At 39.5% G+C, this 22,988-nt stretch overlaps 1 protein-coding gene across 5 annotated transcripts in view; it reads right to left on the reverse strand.

Moving 5' to 3' along the window:
• ncoa1 (nuclear receptor coactivator 1) overlaps nt 1-22,988 on the reverse strand; it is a 49,482-nt gene that overhangs the window by 18,181 nt on the left and 8,313 nt on the right. For 3 of the 5 annotated variants that reach the window (XM_066705004.1, XM_066705022.1, XM_066704987.1), the window contains 6 exons: nt 13,388-13,493; nt 8,274-8,440; nt 2,741-2,856; nt 1,215-1,392; nt 226-405; nt 20-115 (listed from right to left, as the gene is read on the reverse strand). In XM_066705004.1, coding sequence (XP_066561101.1) covers nt 20-115; nt 226-405; nt 1,215-1,392; nt 2,741-2,856; nt 8,274-8,440; nt 13,388-13,476 — 826 coding nt within the window. In that variant the 5' untranslated portion in view covers nt 13,477-13,493. Of the gene's footprint in view, nt 1-19; nt 116-225; nt 406-1,214; nt 1,393-2,740; nt 2,857-8,273; nt 8,441-13,387; nt 13,494-18,703; nt 18,910-22,988 lie in introns of those variants that run through there. The other 2 variants (XM_066704996.1, XM_066705011.1) reach the window with 2 other exon arrangements.

A 22,988-nucleotide genomic window follows, 5' to 3' on the forward strand; every position in this document is an offset into this window, starting at 1 on the left:
TAACCGCAGTGCTTCTCACCTGTGGGATCCTGTTTGGTGATGAAGGACTCTGTGTTGACAGGTACCTGTGGGCGGGGCAGACGGCAGGCGATGCAGATGAGGCAGCTCTGGAGGTCTGTGGAGACAAGACAGAGCCCATGAGCTCAGACCCAAGCCACAGCTCCAGCATCCAGTGTACAGCTCCTCGTTTGGGCGGTGCGGGGCAGTGGGAGGTGCTGTGCTCACCCTCGCCCTCCTCATGAACCGCTCTGGGCTGGGAAACAGTGAAGCACTGCATGATCTCGTACTGCTGCCGTGCCTCCTGGTTCTCCGAGTCCATCTCGTCGGGGGGTCGCTTCAGCATGCGGCAGTTGAAGGTGTGGCTCTTCCTTCCCGCAGACTCCTGGGGCCAGGGAACCCCATTGACTGTACAGAAACACAAAGGAACACCAGCCATCAGAGACCGCAGGAGATGCCGTGTCTTTGAAGCACACAGTACCGAGAAACATTTCTACACAATCAACACCAAATAAACCTGCTAAACCAGTACTTTCACTACATAGACTACATTTGTCTTGGGGGTTGAGTTTGGTATCTAAAGTTGACCTCTGATACCAGAGAAAAACAGAACTAGTGATTAGAGCACATCAATCAAAGGCTGTCACAGAACAGTTATTTTCACAGAAATGTACTGTTTTTCAGTCAGAACTGCCATTATAGTCAGTGATGTGAGATTCATAACTAAAATACTTCATAATCATATGCTTCTTTCATAGCCAGTACTTGTATAGAATCCACCATGCATGATTGCAATACTCCTATCACATTATGTTCACTTTCATTTTATCATATTTGGGATATGTTTCCCATTGTCTCAAACATGATTATATGACTCATCCAGTTCACAGTTACACACATGTACAAAAAGGTTTTAGAAAGCTTTTTAATTAAAACGAGTTCTGATTTAATGCTGTTTCTTAGCGCGGTCCTGGTTACACTGAAAAATATATTCAATATGCCATTTATATATGATTACCTACCAACTGCATTTTCTACTGAATCAATAGCAGTAGTGAAAACCTAGAAGGCAGTCAAACTTAATTTAGACATCCTGGGTTTATTTCTCTGTTTTTATAATAATTCCCTAAATATTTTTAAACCTTAGTCATTTATTTACAAAAATAAACAAAAATAAAGAAACATTTTAACCAAAATGCTCTAGTCTGCAACCTCACCTAAGCTCTTGGGCAGCAGGTTGCGTACAAATTCATTGTGGTCGCCCACGTGTAAGATGCTGTACACACTGGAGCTCATAAGCTCCTCCTGGGTGTACCCCAAATAGTTAGTCACATTCTCTGAGACGAACACGATCCTGCCCTCTCGATTCACCACAAAGAAGAAGCCGTCCAGTGCCTGAGAGAGACAGCAAGGAGAAAAACATGGGAGTTCAAATATATCCAGCAAGAGGGAGAGAATTGCATCAGCCCTTGACCCACGAGCAGGAGATGGAGACGCACCTGCAGTTTGACATAATACAGGTTCTATGGATATGGATTACGGTCATGAATCCACTGCGGTTCCTGGCTCTGTGGATTTTACTTGGCATTGGCTATAAAACAACACCACATTTAAACAGAAATACCGCTGGTGGAACTATTGGATTAGAAAGCAGTCACTATCCCGCTGCACAAACTAGGTTTTCCTAGTCTATTTGAAGAAACTGAAAATACTTCACAGTTATGGCTTTACCTTTTTAAATGCATTTCTTAATTAGTTGGCATATCAATTTGGAACTTTATAGCATTCACTTATACAGTATAATGTGAGACGAAAAAAAGCACTTCAAAATAAACATTAAACTGCAAACGAAAAACGCAAACAAAATGCATTAGGCAGTCCTGGTATCAGTTAAAGTAAACCAAAGCTGTCTTTTTAATTCAGATCAACTTCCCATTTCCTCTTCTTTCTGCCCTGTAAACTGAAAAACGTATAATGAATAGAATACTGACCTTCATCAATTTAGTCTGATTTCTATCATATGACAGTCTGATATGCTGATGAAGTACTTTCAACTTTCATCATCTGGATTTTAATACCAGCCTACCAGAATTAGAGACTTCCGCTGACCTTTTATTGTCCTTATTATACTTTGATCTTATCTTACACACCCAGATTGCTTTTTTACTCCATGAACGGTAGATGGCAATACAACAAAATGTGATGCTTCATCAAATTTAAAGATTGTAGGTTAAGAGCTGTAATCAAAAATTATGAACACGGTATCAAGTTTATAAATTGGTATTTAATAAGTTACACTGTGAGGAGTTTGACTTCCATTAGATTCTCCTGGGAACATCTTGTACACTTCAGTTTTATAATAAGAAGGAGAAATGTCTATAACAGAAGCAATCCTAAACACGTCTGACTGTACACACGTGGGGAAATGATCAAGGTGACTTTTAAGGTCAGAACTTGGGATGAGGTCAAGTTAGTCAAGTATCTTTGACATCAGTAATAAGGATGCCGCTGTTTTCAATTTATATCAGTAGCACTTGCTCTGGAGAAGCTAATAAACTTGTCAAATGTGTACGTGAAACAAACAGGGGTGAGACGGTGAACACTAGGGATCCCGGCAGAGGAAACTCGACAGGATTCGTACTTTATACGGAACTGGCCAAGCCTCCATTTCCTTCATCAGAAGATTAACACATATGTCACAGACTGCATGCTGTCTGGTACAGGCTGGCAGGCGTCCACATACCTCAAGCAGTAGAGGTCCCAGGGCTTCCTTCTCAATCATCCCCTGACTACTGGACGAGATGTCGCTCTTCTGCACTTCATCGTCGGCTGACATCAAGGCGGCAACAGCAGCTTTCTCTACACACACACACAATACAGCAGCAGTGTTCAGAGGAGGCCTCATGCTAGACAGAGTGACAGAGCATTTTCTGATCTCCCAAGGCTTGTGGGTATAGGGCACTTCAATTGGTTTGTGAAGACAAGAGGAAAACAACTGTATGACTCAAATTTAAACTCAACAACTAGCAGAATATGATCGAGGTATTTGCAAAGTTCCATGTCAATACACAGGTTTTACGTCTGCAATGCATATAGCCTTGTTCCCTTGTAATAAGTCTTTCCATTTCTCCTTGAGTGCCATTCCTGTTATGCAGCAGCCTGATATTCTTTGCTTGCTCTGTTTGTGCTGACTGGGTGCAAATGGGAGGGATACACTGCATAATGTCATATTATGTTTGCAATCTAATTTCACCCTGATTTGGAGTTCAAAGCACCTGCAAACAGCACACACTCAGGCAATTAATCTGACAACTGAAAATAAGATGGGAGTGTGTGCTCGCTCACACTATTTCTAGAAAGTAAGACGTCCCACAAGGCACACTGATTGTATACCTTTCATGCTTGGTGTTACTGTATCTATACACACTTAAAGAAAAGCTAATGTTTCAATAAAGTAAAAATGCAGACCTGCCATACTAAAGCCAGCTCTCACAAACAATGGAAATGTCCATTATTCCTACAGCAATTGTGGTAAAAATATCAGCCATCTGAGTGGGTGTCCATGTTAGGCCTGGCATGATGCTCAAGGGCAAGCAACCAGATATTGCTGTGTTTGGGCAATGTCTTTGGTGTTGGTGCAAAAATATTATACATATCTCATGAATGCTGACATGATAGCAGAACTCTATTTGGAAATACTCACAGCAGCTGAACACACCAGTCAATAGACAATATTTTCCCCCCATCTTCCATCATGATGAACTAAGTACAGTAGATCTGACTAATTCCAGAACATTTTTAATACCAGAAATTACATTCAGTTGAAGCAGAACCCCAGCAATACACTGTGTATGTGTGACTGCATTATGCTCTTAAGAATAATCAATTAACTAATTAAGATCTAAGTCACTAACAGAGATGAATACTAATTATAATGTAATGAAATTACACATGCCAGCCTTTTGCGAGGCCCATTACCAGTGGTAATACTATGAAGCTTCTTGCATCAGTAAGACTACTCACTCAGACAGCAGATCAAAGAAGCTATGCATTTATTTGAGATGCCAATAGCATTTGCGTTTCCACTATGAAATGCATACTATAGTGACATGAAGTGCCATAGGCAAGGAACCTGCTCAATCCCTCTGCAGAGTCATCTCTCCGTGAAATGCAGTAACAGCAATCAATGACCTGCCACTAAACTCGATGACAGTGACTGATTACATGAACAACCCATGCTGGCAATTAATTAAATGAATAAAATATATCACTATGACCATCATTCCATTGTGTAAATTAATCAGTGTACATGACAAGTAAATGTGGGGTTTTGTAAGCATAACAACTGTCAACAATCCTGGCTATTACCAGGTCCAGATGTCAGCCCCAGGAGCAATATTTTAGGAAGTAAGAAACACTGAGTTTGAACTTTCCAGACACAGTGACATTAACAAAGTAAAGTGGGGAGCATTTCAATTGGAGTACCTCTGTGTATTTCTCAAAGTCTGACAGCCAGACTGAAAAGGCATAAAAAAGGCATTGTAGCTGACTGCGAATCAAACATTTCTGGATCACTACTACTGGCGTTTTCTCATGAAGTGATCTTGAAATTACAGTTTACAATTACCATTGTGTTTTAAAAGACAAATAGGGCATTATTAATACATAATTTCTTGCAGCTATAATCATTTCCTTCATTAAATATATACTTAAGATGTATTGCCTTAGAAAGATTTCATAGCTTTTTTGTTATGATCATATTTACTTCTTTTATTTTCACATCAGGACTTTTTCTTTCCACTTCAAAATTTACTTGGTTCAGCAATATACAGCAGCAATAAAAAATTATCTCTGTAACGCAAACTCAATGTTCGAATCTGCTGGTACAACAAGGATGGACTATGAAAGGGAATCCTTCTGTATACTCCGCACTAAATCCTCCTTCCGTCTGCCAAACACCAGGCTGCTGAGCTTCAAATGCAAGACTAAATTTAAGTATAATAATTCTAACTCCCTCATTATATAGGCTGGTCACTACTCTGCAGTGTAATCATAAAATGTTGTATATACAGTTTATTCAGTAAATATAATTTAAAACCTAGGCTGGATTAAAGTAACCCAAATAATGTTTATTTTAGCAATTGTCATGTTTCCACTAGATGCATGATTACATAAACAATTTGAAACCACCATTAAGGCTAGATTTGTTGTTTTATTTTGCCTCTTCCCTGCAATCACAACACAGTTTATTGTGGCTACAACTGTTATTCCAAGACCAGTCCTTGTACTGCTGAAGATTACATTTTAAACTGGAGTCTTGTAAAGGTTTTTTATATTTATAAGTGACTCAATGCTGAAGATTTTAAAGAAAAATAAGTTCACATTAACGGTTTTTACACAGAAGTAAAAAGACTGCATATATTTGTTGAACTGTCATATAGTCCTGATTTTAATATTTAACCATACATACATACATAGATACTCCAGTAAGAAATACAAGTAACACTATTGTAGAGCTTACATCTAATACTCTCCACTTTGGTTAGACTGGATTAAACTAGAGAACCTTTACTCAACTCCCTGCACTAAGCGTTTCAAAATGCAGCACTGTAAACATTTCTCCACACCCACTTTTTCCTCTCCTCAACTCCCCACTCTAACACCACTTTAGCTGCAGTGTCTCAGTGGTAGACTCTCTGCTCTGCTGCTTCTTACTTTATAGTAAACAACCAGCAGGGAAAAGGGAAGCCCCCCTCATCTGTGCCCACGAGAGGCTCCTTTTTTCACAAGGTCAGAGAGCAGAAGTAGCCGCCATTGGCTACTCGCTCACACGCCCCATTCTCCTCCCTAGCTCTCACATCCTACACACTTTAAAAAAGGCAAAGAAGAAAAAAAACAGCCAGCTCAGAGTAAGATGTATACTAGGGCACTGTTTCCAAACCTTTTTAAGCCCAAGTCCCACCTACCAAACAAATTATTTTGTTGCAGCATACTAACCCTTCATTAACACCGTTATACACTAAATCATTTTATTTTCAATGAAACCTTAGCTTTTCCAGATGTACAGGGCTGTTATTCCAGTAGAAAATATTAATTAATTTCAAATTTCATATCTATCCTGCATGTGTTTTACAAAATCAAAAATTAGAGAAACTGACGAATTGTAAGTTTAAATTAGCTTATTAATGGCCATATCTGTATGAAGTAAATATTTGAATGTTGAAGAAAAAATTGGAAAATCCTAAATTTAAAATGTTTAAAAGTATGAAATAGGGATACAGATGAAGGTAGCCATGTTATAACAGTTACATTTAGGTTGTCTACAGATACTTGTTTTGAATAATTTAGAAATAAAAAAAATGAAGTTCAGCCATAAAATTAGGGTTACATTTCAGTCTGGGATTGGGTTAAGGTTAAGTGTCCCAGTAAACGTAGGCTTTCGTTAACATTAGGATTGGTTTTCTACTGACTGAATCGTGAGTAGATGGCCTGGCTCGACGTTTTGGTGTTGGCTAAGGTTAGGGTTCAAGCGAAACAAGAACATTTTCCCAAGCTGAGTACCAATTAGGGACACAGAGGAAAGGTGTTACGTTTCATTCAATCAGCATCAAAAGGACTGAAAATACAGGAGAAAACCCCTCTGTACAAGGCACAACGATGTCATTCTATCAAGCCTAAACAAATATGCTAATGAGGGTGATCAGAACAATCCAAAGTTAGCATATGTCAAATCAGATCCAACACTAATCAGAAAGTATAGTAATCTGGTAGTAATTAAACAATTAGAGGATTCAAAACTAGGCAATGGAATCAGTTCCTGCCTCTCCTAGTTCTGAAGCATTTTGCCATTCACTCTTTGCAACAGGTCCTTATGAAAACACCATTTTCCTTTTCGTGTTCAGAGATGTGCTTTTCAGAATATCTCATCAGTCATATTCCTCAGCAAACAAATAAAATACAACGAATCACACATCCACACCATAGAAAGATAACATGCCAATTGAATTAGGTACAAGACAAACTGGTTTAACCAATAGAAAGGATTGCACAATCTTGATTTCTATCCATATTTCATGGGCGGTCAGAATTCGATGTTTATTTCTGTCCTCTCTGCTTGTTGTCATTAGACTTGCTGAACAATGTCCTCTGGAATCACCCTTATCTGAAGAGGGCAAAACAAGCCTCAATATCTTTCAATCATGGGCTTTGTTTTACAATTTGCAAACAAATATATATACACTACCGGTCAAACGTTCCAAAACACTTACATTTCCCAATTTTTTATTGAAATGTATGCAGTTTAATGTCTCAATGTATATTAAAGCATAAAACACATAAACAATTGGAGATAAAAAATCATGGAATCGTTTTGTTTAACAAAATGTAACCCCTTAAGCTGACAAACCCCTCTGGTACCCTTAAAAGGGCACCAAATCCGTGTGCTTCTCTTTAATCCCATGTATTCTCTTCACTGTTGGGTATCCTATGAAAGCTGAATGTCTCAGCTTTCCCTGGTGAGAAAAATGTGTTTTTTTATAACCCCCCCACCCCTCCCACATTTACACCCACCCCCCTCTGAAATGGGGGGGTGGAGGGATACTTGGACAATAGGAGTAGGAATACAAAATCTCAGAAAATATTGACCATTATGACATATTCTGGAACCAGACAGTCTACTGATCATAACAAGACCATCCATGGAAAAATTTGGGTGTTCTAAAACTTTTGACCAGTAGTATATACAAATAAAAAATGTCTGCTGGAGACTATAATTATAATGGGCAAATGTAACAAACGCAAAGAGAGTTGTGTAACAATTGGTGGGATTATCTACATTAGATTAACTGCTATTAGTTTTTTCCAGGGTTATTCCATTCTTTTAGGGGTACTGTACCATTTTTATTATGTCAACAAGCCATACTCCTGTGGAATAGGCAAAGCCAAGTTAATTGTTGTATAACTGGTAAAGGACCAATCATTCCAGTCAGACAGACACTTGGCAGTAACATCGAAAAAAAAAATTACATCAACTATTCCAGTCTGTAACCAGAACACTGACCACTTTTGAGGGCCTTCAACTCAAGTCTTCATACTGCAACCTGCAGGCCCTACAAACCCCCTGTTGCAAATAATATGTTACTTGTAGGCCTTGTGAGTGGCTGGGGAGGCAGTAAGTGAGACGGACTGTGTGGGACAGGCTAGGTGAGAGAGGTTGTGTGCGAAGGAGTGGCAGGGTGACAAAGATGCTGTGTGCTGGAGTAGGAAACTGAGCTCACCCTGCTCGCGCCGCTTGATTTGCTGGATCTGGTCCACTGTGCTCTTGAGGATGTGACACTTGTCAGGCTTCACGCTCAAGCTGTCGATGTCGCCCATATTAGCAGACAGCAGCTCCGCCAGTTCCTCGATGTATCGGCACTCCAGCTCCCGCCGCCGCTTCTCCGCGCTGCACACAGGGAGACAGGGAGCATCAATCCAGACACAGGTTCAGGAGATTGATTTCAGGGGGATCGTTAGGGGAAACACTTTGAGCAAGGGTGCTGCTGATTCCGGCAGTCAGGAGGATGGTAGCCCATTTTGTTGTGTTAAATTTTGACATAACAACAATATAAACAATATAAATAAGGCAAACAAATGCCATTATTAAAGCAGCATATGCAGTAGCTCTAGAGGCCTAGAGTAAAGGTCTCCAGAAGGAATAGACAGTATCGGTGCTGAGAGCCCACTGAATCCATCTGTTTATATTGTTTATATTGTCTGCCACCAATTATATTTGTTTTTTATTGATGAAATCAGGATGTTAGGAACATTCCTTCTATAGTGGCAGCTGTGCATTACATTAATCTTCTGAGCACATTTAGACATTTGTGTGGATTAAGAATATGGAGATCCTTTATGATCAATCTGTTAATCTTCTTTCAAGAATCAATGAGTCAATCAGATCACGGCAGAACATATGACAAAATATTAGACTTTAAGAAAGCCTTGGATGAAGTACCAGACGAAAAGTTAAATCTCAAATCAGTGGGAATCCAATTGAATGAAAGACAGTTTAATAGACAAGAAAAGAGCCATCGCAAGGGAATGAACTGCAATTTTGAAAAGGGTAACTAGTGGTGAATGGTAGGGATGAGTGTAAGAATCCATAAAGAGAAAATTAACTCGAGATGATACACACAGGCTTCTGTGGACATCTACATGCACTACTGAGCTCTGCATGTGGGGCAAATATGTAGAAAATAGAGGACAATTACCACAAATAAAACACCTTTCCTCAAAAAGGGGGCCTGAGGAAAAATTGTACACATACATACATACATACACACACACACACATATACATATATGAAAAAGACCTAGAATACGACCATATAAAATATGGGAAGATTAAATCATAAACATTACAGGCGTGACATGGAAAAGAGAAGCTATAGACTGAAGTGGAAACATCTTGGGGAGGCCTTCATCCATGGTGATGATACATATATATATATATATACACTCACCTAAAGGATTATTAGGAACACCATACTAATACTGTGTTTGACCCCCTTTCGCCTTCAGAACTGCCTTAATTCTACGTGGCATTGATTCAACAAGGTGCTGAAAGCATTCTTTAGAAATGTTGGCCCATATTGATAGGATAGCATCTTGCAGTTGATGGAGATTTGTGGGATGCACATCCAGGGCACGAAGCTCCCGTTCCACCACATCCCAAAGATGCTCTATTGGGTTGAGATGTGGGGACTGTGGGGGCCAGTTTAGTACAGTGAACTCATTGTCATGTTCAAGAAACCAATTTGAAATGATTCGACCTTTGTGACATGGTGCATTATCCTGCTGGAAGTAGCCATCAGAGGATGGGTACATGGTGGTCATAAAGGGATGGACATGGTCAGAAACAATGCTCAGGTAACGTTACGGTTGTAACGAGTGTTTATTTCAGTCAAAGTTGCTCTTCTATCAGCTTGAATCAGTTGGCCCATTCTCCTCTGACCTCTAGCATCAACAAGGCATTTTCGCCCACAGGACTGCCGCATACTGGATGTTTTTCCCTTTTCACACCATTCTTTGTAAACCCTAGAAATGGTTGTGCGTGAAAATCCCAGTAACTGAGCAGATTGTGAAATACTCAGACCGGCCCGTCTGGCACCAACAACCATGCCACGCTCAAAATTGCTTAAATCACCTTTCTTTCCCATTCAGACATTCAGTTTGGAGTTCAGGAGATTGTCTTGACCAGGACCACACCCCTAAATGCATTGAAGCAACTGCCATGTGATTGGTTGGTTAGATAATTGCATTAATGAGAAATTGAACAGGTGTTCCTAATAATCCTTTAGGTGAGTGTATATATATATATATATATATATATATATATATACACTCACCTAAAGGATTATTAGGAACACCATACTAATACTGTGTTTGACCCCCTTTCGCCTTCAGAACTGCCTTAATTCTACGTGGCATTGATTCAACAAGGTGCTGAAAGCATTCTTTAGAAATGTTGGCCCATATTGATAGGATAGCATCTTGCAGTTGATGGAGATTTGTGGGATGCACATCCAGGGCACGAAGCTCCCGTTCCACCACATCCCAAAGATGCTCTATTGGGTTGAGATCTGGTGACTGTGGGGGCCAGTTTAGTACAGTGAACTCATTGTCATGTTCAAGAAACCAATTTGAAATGATTTGACCTTTGTGACATGGTGTATTATCCTGCTGGAAGTAGCCATCAGAGGATGGGTACATGGTGGTCATAAAGGGATGGACATGGTCAGAAACAATGCTCAGGTAGGCCGTGGCATTTAAACGATGCCCAATTGGCACTAAGGGGCCTAAAGTGTGCCAAGAAAACATCCCCCACACCATTACACCACCACCACCAGTGGTAACAAGGCATGATGGATCCATGTTCTCATTCTGTTTACGCCAAATTCTGACTCTACCATCTGAATGTCTCAACAGAAATCGAGACTCATCAGACCAGGCAACATTTTTCCAGTCTTCAACTGTCCAATTTTGGTGAGCTTGTGCAAATTGTAGCCTCTTTTTCCTATTTGTAGTGGAGATGAGTGGTACCCGGTGGGGTCTTCTGCTGTTGTAGCCCATGGTTGTATGTGTTGTGGCTTCACAAATGCTATGCTGCATACCTCGGATGTAACGAGTGGTTTTTTCAGTCAAAGTTGCTCTTCTATCAGCTTGAATCAGTCGGCCCATTCTCCTCTGACCTCTAGCATCAACAAGGCATTTTCGCCCACAGGACTGCCGCATACTGGATGTTTTTCCCTTTTCACACCATTCTTTGTAAACCCTAGAAATGGTTGTGCGTGAAAATCCCAGTAACTGAGCAGATTGTGAAATACTCAGACCGGCCCGTCTGGCACCAACAACCATGCCACGCTCAAAATTGCTTAAATCACCTTTCTGTCCCATTCAGACATTCAGTTTGGAGTTCAGGAGATTGTCTTGACCAGGACCACACCCCTAAATGCATTGAAGCAACTGCCATGTGATTGGTTGGTTAGATAATTGCATTAATGAGAAATTGAACAGGTGTTCCTAATAATCCTTTAGGTGAGTGTATATATATATAGACGGGTGACAAAGATGTAGGAAAAAAACAACAAAGTGCCTCAGTACGGTGTTCGGCCTCCACGAGCCGCCAGAACAGCTTCATTGCTCTTGGCACAGATTCCACGTGTCTCTACTGGAGGGATGGACACCATTCTTCCAAAAGATATTCCCTCATTTGGTGTTTTGATGATGATGGTGGGAGACCGCTAACAAGTCAGTCCAAAATCTCCCACAGGTGTTCAATTGGGTTGAGATCTGGTGACTGCAAAGGCCATAACATATGATTCACATCATTTTCATACTCATTAAACCATTCAGTGACCCCTCGTGCCGTGTGGATGGGGGCATTGTCAACAAGAGACCACTCCCATCAGGACAGAAATGTGTTGCCACAGAATAAAGGTGATCACTCAGAATAACTTCGTAATGATTTGCAGTGATCTTTCCCTCTGAGGGGACAAGTGGACCCATAACTGAATAAATCTGGGATGTGCATGTGCTATAATAGTTTACTCCATAATACAATTACATCTGGGAAGGAGATGATTTTCAGATTCCAAGAATACATTAAATACCCTAAATATCAATCTGAGAAATAAGGAATTGCCTTAATAGTTTTTAATTAATGTAATATATAAATGGCACTCCAGGACAAGGAAACGTAAACACACTGCACAGGCAAATATTGCACTTTGAAAAAGACAAACAAAGAAAACACAGCTGTACATACTGATATCTAAACCACATTTGAAGAATAGCAATGAAACCTTCAAAAGAAGACCCCCTTTGTTTGCAGAAACTGCTTGTAACACTCAAACCATTTTCTAAAGGAATGTTTGGACGAGCATGATAAACGTATCAATCTCAGCATGAAGAACATTTTTTGCAGTCGCTCATCACGAGCGTTGCTTTGCTGTATGTGAAGATTGCCAGTGTGGGTGAGCTCTGAGAGTGGAGAGTTGGTAAAGTAGGTCAGCGCATTGCCTGGGCTGTGTACAGGCACAGTCTGCAGGTCATGCGCTGCGTGGGGTTGCTGTAGAAACAGTCCGCACACAAGCAGAGTTTCATCAGCCCACAGAGACCTTACAAAGGAGAGACCATCCTACAGTGAGCCAGACCAGTCTACAGGAAGCAGCACTTACACACAAACATAAATCCTTGTCCACATCTCCACAACCAGCTGAATATCTGGAATGCCCCCATAAATAATTGTTTACAAGTAGACATTTATATTTGGCTAGCACAAAGAAACAGAAGGTAAATTCAGGTAAATGGTACAGTGATTGTATAATCCACGCACACAGATTATGCATCAGGAATGCTTGTTCAACATATTTATTCTTTAAGAGCTAGGAAGAACCTTTCCCAACACCATGGAAGCATCCTAAGAATGGAAGTTATCTCATACTGCTCTGGGAAGCACTAAACAGTGTTAGTGATACTTTCTGGAAACATCCCTCTCTTTTCAGAACAATTGCATAGACAAGCCACAGACGAAAGCTTAATAGCAATTTACAGCAAGACCATAGCCACAGAAGAATAACTTAAAAGTTCTTTGAAATGTGAGTGGAGTCTGGCTGAGATGACAAATATGATGGAGGACCAAACCCTCCCAGCACAACAAATAAAACCTCTGAATTTTCTGATCGAACCTGATCTATGTGTTAGGCAACCATATCGGCCCAAAAGCCTATTCTCCAAAAGAGCATGGTTGTTATGTAATGTAATGGATTATTTAAGAAAAGGGGCTAAGGGGGTGCTGAGGAAAAGAGGATGCAGTGTGCTCTCTCTAATATGAAAATGGGGAACCTTACCTCTGTCCAGAGGTATCACATGGTGACCCTTTCCTCTTGCGAGACTCTGGGGTTGTGGGGTCAAGGGCACTTTCCCCTAGGCCACTCATGTTGAGCTACAGCACACCTGTAACAGAGAGAGACATCTAAATGAGGTGTGAACTTATAAACACAGGAAACACCCTAGGGATTATTGTGTTATTGATGTATTCATTCCTTTTTTTAGACCAAAAGCTTTGCTACATCACTGGAGTCTTTGAAGCCTTGATAAATTAAGCCATGAGAAACATTGGTCAGATGACTGACAGCACAACGTCCCCTTTGAGGGGTATCAGTTCATGATAGGCATTAGAGAGATCATAGAAATTTTGCAATACTTATGTGATAACGTTTCTGATTTCTACAGTCCTCTGTTGTGTTACTGAATGCTTTTACTTACTTGCACCATAAATAGAACCATGAAAAACAATCTTGTGTTATAAATGTGAGCAGTGAACACATATTATGTATACAGTGACTAATGCTTTCATATTATAGACTTATTAGTGAGAGGAGGCTGAAATGTAGCCTGGAATTGAATACCACTATTATACTGTAGATGGTTATCCACAAGGCGTATTCTACACAGCTGACCTCACGCTGAGCATTATGAGACACAGGCTCCGCTGCAAAGAAATGAGGATCGAAGACCCTCACAACATGAGCTTGACTCCAATAGGAAAAATTCATATATGGACAACATATAGATTATGTTTTCATATATTAGTAATATATTTTGAATACAATACAAATACATAAACGTAAGCCTATTTGATAAACATGAGGGTTTTCTATAAGAGTTGTTGAGCGTCCCTTGCATACAGGATAATATATAAGGCTTCTATAATTCTATGGCTTTTTGAGTGGCTTCACATACCATACCATCATGCAGTAACTGGCTTTGGCTGCAGTGATTCATGGCCATAGCACTATGTAGTCCATTAAATTGTGCTGCCGCATTAACAAACTTGGTTTCTAATTGTGTATGGTTAAGTGATTTTCTGGTCCAGTGGATTTGCTTGTGATGTTGCTTGCCTATACTTGCATGATACTGAGCTCCTTAGATCCTAAAATCTTTAGATTTGTCACCCAGAACCATAAACATTCCCTAACCTCACCCATTAATTGTAAACACCAAGAGTGTGTATCTTCAGTATGGGAAGTGCTCTTTCTGGCCACCCAACAGGCAAGAAAATAATTAACACAACACAACACCTTGTGATGACTAAGCTCTCTAATTCTTTGATGACAGAATCACTCACTACTATTTCCTTAAGTTATGCAGAGTGATCACTGATTACTGCTTCACTCGAAAGGCACGTTGCTTCACTCTTTTCCTTCAAAGCTGTTCAGAATGCCATGTTGCTTCTGGTCATCAGTTTATGTGATCTCAAGGTGCTCCTCAAGCTGGCATTGTCACCATCCAGACAACAAATCACTCTCTAACACTTCCAGTAACCACAGTATATTCCCTCACTGACAGGAGTTCCTGTTATTAGAAGAATTAAAAGTAAGATTTTATGTTCATAATAAAAATAACATTTTGTGTCACTTTGACTTGCAAGAGAAAGACAAAAGAAAAAATTTAAAGCCAATCCCTCAGTGCACCACACTACTGCTTAGTTCAGCACTAGTCTGACAAGTCTAATATGACCCTTAATGTCATGACAGTTCCTTATTATCGGTCCATTAGTTATGCATTGATAAACAGAATTAGTAATGTATCTGAAGTTTTACTTGTCTCACAATGCATAGCTGTCATTGACAGTTTTGGCCCATGTTTCATCTTACTTCAATAAAAGCTAAATGTTGCTATAGCAGACACTACACTGTATTAAAAATAAAAATGTCAGATGGATTATGGGGCTAAAACATTATCAATTCAATCCCATCATAAGAGACAGATCCTCATATGTGGTAAAATGTCCAATTTGTTGAAAATAACCAAAATTAAGATACATACAAACATCACATTCATAAAACATTGTTCAAGAATATAGGCTACACATAAATATCAATGCTTTAATGCAATCAACTTGTGATCTTTGAACTCTGTGAGTAGGTTATTAACATTGTTTTTGAATGCTGATATCAATGGCTAAATTGATAGTATAGTGCCATATTGCAATATAATACATACAAGCAAAAAACTGAGTTAATTCCATTATGCACGTTAGCTTTCATATTTGTCAACTGAAAACTTAATTCATGCTGAATACAGAAAACACGGCATTCTGATATTTTCATCCTTTTCAACTGAGGCCAAAATAATTAAAAAATAATGAATTAACTGGTCTGTACTGTAGGCAACATGCTACAACAATGACATTAAAATACTTAAATGTTTAAACATATTGCAATTTTAAACTTATTTTGTATTGTGCATACTAGAACCAAATTAAAATAATTAATAATAAAGATTAAATATTGTATTCTGAAGTATGCTATGGAGAATTCGTATTAATTATTTCAGCTCAGGATGACAAAGGACTATGCAGAAATTACACAGTATTTCTCCCTGACAACAGCTCCACAACATCACCATAATTGTATTTTTTCCCCAACTACAGTGACTGTATACATATCCAACAATTTAGCTTCTCAAGACAAAACTTAATGGAAGCTATGGCCTATGTTTTCATGGATGCAATGGCCAGATTTATTATATAATCTTTTAAAAATGGGTCAAGGGCTTCCTGTTGTACTGAAGAGGTTTCCAAATATTGTAAAGTTCCAAACAGACTTAAAATTGCTATGTTTATTCTGTGCCAGTAGTAAATGGTTAACAGAAGTTGTTTCTTATCTATTCTGCAAAAAGTATTCGGTCCCACTAGTTTAGACAAATCAAAACCATGCAGCTGAAGACAGACATAATATTTCAAGGCAAACAACTCATTAAATATACACACCAGCAGCTGAGTAAGAGAACCCTCCATTCCCAGTGCCCTGAGGTAAGTGCTGCAGCATAGACAATCTTCAAACACACCCAGCAGAAACATGGCACGTAACTATACTTGGGGTTAGCTCTTCGCTCGCTGTGCAGAGCTCGTTTCAAACTTTGCTTCTTTATACAATATTAAAGACAGGGTTTTGTTTTTGCTTTGCGAGTAAACATTCCGTCATTGTTTCCAGTTACAATGGCTCTTAATTAAAGTTCTTACAGCCACATTCCATGAAAATGAAATTTTAAAACGTCAAACAGTATTCAAGTCATTCTCACTGACAGCTGGAAACAATGCAGACACATTCAGCAGCCTCCTCAGTTAGATCCCTTGATAAAACCAATACACAAATCAGGTCAACTGGTGAGTATCATTTGGGAGAGCCCTGCACTAAACGGCAAGTGGCAGCTCATTTTGCCTGCTAGCGCGGCAACGACTAATGCCTCTCGGTTTCCAAATGTTCTAACATCACAGTGACAAAACTGTTCACAGTTCAAAGAGCACAGCCAGAATCCATTCACAACACAAGAACAGCAAATCAAATCCTTTGCTGCTAATCAGGTGAATGCAATAGCGCATCTAACCCAATTGTTTGAGTAAGACAGTCTGTGTTGTGACCTCAAAGAAAACGTGCTGAGGCCACAAACAGGCTGCTACTCCAGAAAACAATGGATTGACAACAAAAAGTGAAAATGATCAAAAACTTTCCCTTTTCCTATATTAAACAAGAAACAAACTGACCTCATTAAATTGGTGTCTGCAAAACCAGAAAAGCAGGCTCTGACTGTGACTGTGCAAGAGTGCTGCATCAGTCGCTCTAGTACAATGCTTCTCAATGCTTGGCCAAGATGGCCATAAACACGATTCAGGCATGAAGTCCAAACCTTTTTTACAGTAAATCAATCAGCAAATCAGTCAATCAGTAAAGCCAACCTCAATGGAAATTAGAAACCGCTTAAGTACCTGACACTACAGTCATCTTCTTTATGAACACACTGATGTAGAGTGAGGAAACAAAAAACTGAATCCCATATGGGGGCAGATCCCTCATCTTTGCACACAGGGCTCTTCTACAGAGCAGCTCTCCACAGAAACCTTTCCCTAGAACATGGTCATGTCTAAATGCAGAGTCTTTGTGATTTAAACCCACAAATAATGTTTCAATACTACAACAGCTTCTTTACTAATATATCCTTGCCTTACCTTTACAAGAAAACTGGCTTAAAGAGGCACTTTTCCATACAATAACAGGTAGTGCTTCCTGACTGAAAATTGGATTTGTATTAAAAGAAGTCCTGCGGCTTTTAGTTTGCTGCAGCAGATTGTAATTTACAGCTGGGCACCCATTGAAATAGTCAGAAACTATGCTATAGCTTTATATATGAAGAGGTGTTCATATTAGAATTAGTCTGTGATGCCTCCAAACTATCTATCAGTTTTAACAGCTTTCTTCCATAGTCCTTAAGTTCTAATCACTACTTCACAATGCCTGCCAATCTTTCATCTTAATCACTGGACTAAATTGCCTCCCATTTTCTCAGCATCCGCAGAGTCTTCTTTTCTCCAGTTCCCTGAAAACCCTAAAAAGGATGCCATTTTGAGTAATTGTTATGGCATAATCATCAGAGAAGCTTTAAAAACTATAGTTTTAAAGCTGATTCCCCTACTGCATTTTGAAAATCTGTCATATAACAGTTATAGCTATTGTTAACAAGGACAATAGTATAGGCATACAAATACCCAGAATATAGCTGGAGATATATAAAAAAAGAGAATTAAGAAAAACTTAATTATGCTATCCTAGTATCTGTCAAAATACGTCAGTACCGTGCATTTAATTCTATTGACTGTATCCCTGGCATAAATAAACAACTTGCAAAAGTGCCATCCCAGCCTGGGTTCATTTGGATTTTTCCTCATATTCCATCTCGTCCAAGTAATTGAGGTCATGTCTGTGGCGAGTAAGCTCTGACCACACATACAGTAACAGTCCAGCACAGAAACACCAATGTCAGATCCTTCTCTCTCACATAAATACGCACATGTTGCTTTTACACCATGTGCAAATAACCCTTAATACAAATACACATTCTCCTTTAGACCATGCAAATATAAAGTAATACAAATCCAACATACTCCCTTAAATCTTTGCCCCACCTAACCGACACACAGTCTACACCACTATCAGTCTAGTTGAAATTCCCTAAGAGTCAACACAAGAGAAAGATCCTGTAATAAATTCAGCCCAAGATTAAAGTCAGCACAGACAAACAAGGAGAAGCCCCAGAGAAATTGGAAACAAGGCTTCTTAAGATATATATAACTAATAAAAAGAGAAGGGAAAAAAAACACATACGTACACCTGCACCTGGCTTGTAATGCAGAGAAGCTCTAGAAAAGCACGCAGGTGTTTCCACGCTCACGGTGCTGCCCATGTGCAGAAAGGACAGGAGAGACCACTGCTCTCTGGACCAGCATTAAAATAAGGGCTGGAGGACTGGGGCTGTTTGCTCTCCATTCCACAGACTCTTTCAGTCTTCCTAGTCCTGCGCTCAGCTGCTCTAATCTCCTCACAGACAGAAAAGCAATGTATGTCACTGAGAGAGGCACAGCACAGACCAACTCTTCAAGCAGGCGAAGGGGGGAGGGGGAATGGAGGGGGGGCGGTGGTGTGACTGTTTATAAACTCCTCTCTCAATCCACACACAACAATGAAGCCTTGATGTCACGGATTTAACAACCAACCAACCAAAAGGGAAATGGACTGCTGGTTAGGATGAAAAAAAAGGAATGAATTGGCAGATGTATAGTTTTGCTTCAAACTCCAAGCCTCTTGTGTACACACCCCTACCCCTGTTTTTCTGCCCATAATGGTTTGTTCCGTGAGAAGCTGCTCAGTCACTGTTGCTGACTAGACCTCTCCACTCCTGTAATATAGCATGGGGGAGAGAACACATACAGTAGGCCTGGAATTATTAACCCATCATATTACTTAACCAGCCTCAGAGACTGATTGTTGTAATGTAAATGTACTCGTTGCCAACATATAACCAACCCGATAATGCATTTTCCTACCTGGCTTAATCACACTGAAGGAATGTCTGTACCTTATGTGTATATGCTCTTATGAGATCTAACAGCTATCAACACAACAAAGGAAAACGAAGTCTCATCCAACGCTGAGCCTCTCAGAGTCATTACAGGGGTGGAATATCTGCAAGAACTAAAGCACTGACAATATAGTTTTTCTTTTGAGTCTATAGATATACATTTTTAATATCTTTGAAGCTGGCTACTTTTAATCAGTTGGGCCTACCACTATGACCCTTGTCCAAGCATGACAGCAATATAGATACATGCGTTCTCAGAAATGTTCACAGAAATGTTCCCTTCTTTTCACATAGTTTAGTTGGTGCAGAAACAGAAATTTGGGAGGTGGACTAAGGGCTAGACCAAATCAAAGCTTTGACCTACCCACAAATCGCAAGGTACAAATATGTACCCTATCTTGGTTTAATTTATTGTTAGAAGCCACCCTGTCTAAATTAAAATGTGACAGAGTACAACTTCATAATTTGTGATTCATGGGTGGGCCAAAGTCTTGATTTAATCTTGCCATAATACTAATATACCATTGCTCACAGGCTCTCAGAAAGCCACAGGGGTTGCTGTTGTGCAAAAAGCCAAGGAAACCCTGAGCAACTTTGAAAGCAACTAATCCCCCACACTGAACACCACCCTGTGGAGAATCCCAGTAACTGTTAGATTACCACATGGCCCAGATTCAGACCAGTCAGGTCCTGAGCACAGGGCGCAATCTACACTCTAGGCAACAGCTTTTACTGGTCAAGAATCTTGGGAATCCACATTTTTTCTTTTTTGTTTTGTAATCTATTCCATTAGAGAATTAGTTAAAATCTGAATAATAACATATCTGTACTGGAAATAACTAAAAATAAAAATATATTAAGTCTAAACTGAGAAAGGCTCCTCTATCTTATTTGGAGCTGGCTCAGCCCCCATCATCTGCAAGATCATAAATCAATGTCTATCTGATTTGAAAGTCAGGATCGCTGTCATGAAGATTTAATTAGGTGGTTTTGTCTCATTCCTTCGTATTCTGCTTAGAATGTATATATATATATATATATATATATATATATATATATATATATATATATACATACACACTCACCTAAAGGATTATTAGGAACACCATACTAATACTGTGTTTGACCCCCTTTCGCCTTCAGAACTGCCTTAATTCTACGTGGCATTGATTCAACAAGGTGCTGAAAGCATTCTTTAGAAATGTTGGCCCATATTGATAGGATAGCATCTTGCAGTTGATGGAGATTTGTGGGATGCACATCCAGGGCACGAAGCTCCCGTTCCACCACATCCCAAAGATGCTCTATTGGGTTGAGATCTGGTGACTGTGGGGGCCAGTTTAGTACAGTGAACTCATTGTCATGTTCAAGAAACCAATTTGAAATGATTCGACCTTTGTGACATGGTGCATTATCCTGCTGGAAGTAGCCATCAGAGGATGGGTACATGGTGGTCATAAAGGGATGGACATGGTCAGAAACAATGCTCAGGTAGGCCGTGGCATTTAAACGATGCCCAATTGGCACTAAGGGGCCTAAAGTGTGCCAAGAAAACATCCCCCACACCATTACACCACCACCACCAGCCTGCACAGTGGTAACAAGGCATGATGGATCCATGTTCTCATTCTGTTTATGCCAAATTCTGACTATCATCTCAATGTCTGAACAGAAATCGAGACTCATCAGACCAGGCAACATTTTTCCAGTCTTCAACTGTCCAATTTTGGTGAGCTTGTGCAAATTGTAGCCTCTTTTTCCTATTTGTAGTGGAGATGAGTGGTACCCGGTGGGGTCTTCTGCTGTTGTAGCCCATCTGCCTCAAGGTTGTACGTGTTGTGTCTTCACAAATGCTTTGCTGCATACCTCGGTTGTAATGAGTGGTTATTTCAGTCAAAGTTGCTCTTCTATCAGCTTGAATCAGTCGGCCCATTCTCCTCTGACCTCTAGCATCAACAAGGCATTTTCGCCCACAGGACTGCCGCATACTGGATGTTTTTCCCTTTTCACACCATTCTTTGTAAACCCTAGAAATGGTTGTGCATGAAAATCCCAGTAACTGAGCAGACTGTGAAATACTCAGACCGGCCCGTCTGGCACCAACAACCATGCCACGCTCAAAATTGCTTAAATCACCTTTCTTTCCCATTCAGACATTCAGTTTGGAGTTCAGGAGATTGTCTTGACCAGGACCACACCCCTAAATGCATTGAAGCAACTGCCATGTGATTGGTTGGTTAGATAATTGCATTAATGAGAAATTGAACAGGTGTTCCTAATAATCCTTTAGGTGAGTGTATATATATATATATATATGAGAGAGAGAGATAATTCAGTTGTCCTTCTCTGAATCTTCTACAAGGCATCAATGTCTGACAGTTCCCAGAACTGATTACAGATGTAGTCCAACTAAGACAATGGAAACTTCTTCATGACCTCTTACAACTTTGTGCACTCTAATTTTAGATTGACAGTATCCTGTATACTCTATTTCCCTTCTTACTGTAATTACTTCTCAAACAATAATGGACCTAAACTATGACAGTGATGGATCCAACAGGTCACAATTTCATACTATAATCCACACTTCTTATTGTTAATCTGTAGTGTATATTTATTGCTGTGTCAATATTGCCATCAAAAATACTGGTTACAAAGCTTCACTAGTGACTATGTCTAAAAGCTTAGTTTAAGGGGCAACACTTCACATTAGCATGAATACATTTGAGTACTCTTTTCCACTGTTAAAGCCTTTCCATACAATGTGAATTAAGAAGCAAAATGCCTTCAGCAAGACTCTTCAAGTGTCTATTTTGGTTTTGAATATGGGGATCAATGGACTAGTCCTGTATTGCAGTGTGACAAGGCTCTGGCCACTTGCTTTAAAGATTTACCCCAAGATTTACAGTGGCTCTCAGTTTAAAACTAAAACTGTGACAGAAAAAAAAGATAACTGATAATTCAAATTTTATTGAAATGCACCTGTGAATCTACGAATCTGCTGTATCATTCCTAAATAATTATCTAAATAAAACATCTGTATCCAACTAACTATAGTGCTAAACTCATTATCAGATGGAAATTCTATGCATGCAAGATTTCTTCTTATGACAAGTAGTTTCCATGGAAACGGCCAAGGCAACAGAGCTAATATTTAAGCTAAAAATAAAAAAAAAACACTTCTGAAAGTGAAAATGGTGCATTTGTGCAAATTTGGGGTTGGTATTTTAAATGAATCCATTTAGAGTTTTCTCACAGCACCAATGTACACAATATCAAAGACAACATCCAGCTAATAATAATTATTTCAGACCTGTTTTTAAAAGACAATACATGAACATCATCCTTTTAAATTGTATATCTTTACACATTTGTTTATGTAAAATGCCAATTATTCTGACACTAAAATGTTAAGTGAGGTCAATTAATTCAATTACACCATTTGGACATACCACATTTTATAAATATTTTACCAACACCAACACTGTAAGCATCTTGGCAAGGTGTTTTTATTTCCTTTCCTTTTCATTT

The sequence above is a fragment of the Amia ocellicauda genome, chromosome 1, assembly GCF_036373705.1.
Source record: "Amia ocellicauda isolate fAmiCal2 chromosome 1, fAmiCal2.hap1, whole genome shotgun sequence".
Taxonomy (NCBI): Eukaryota; Metazoa; Chordata; class Actinopteri; order Amiiformes; family Amiidae; genus Amia; species Amia ocellicauda.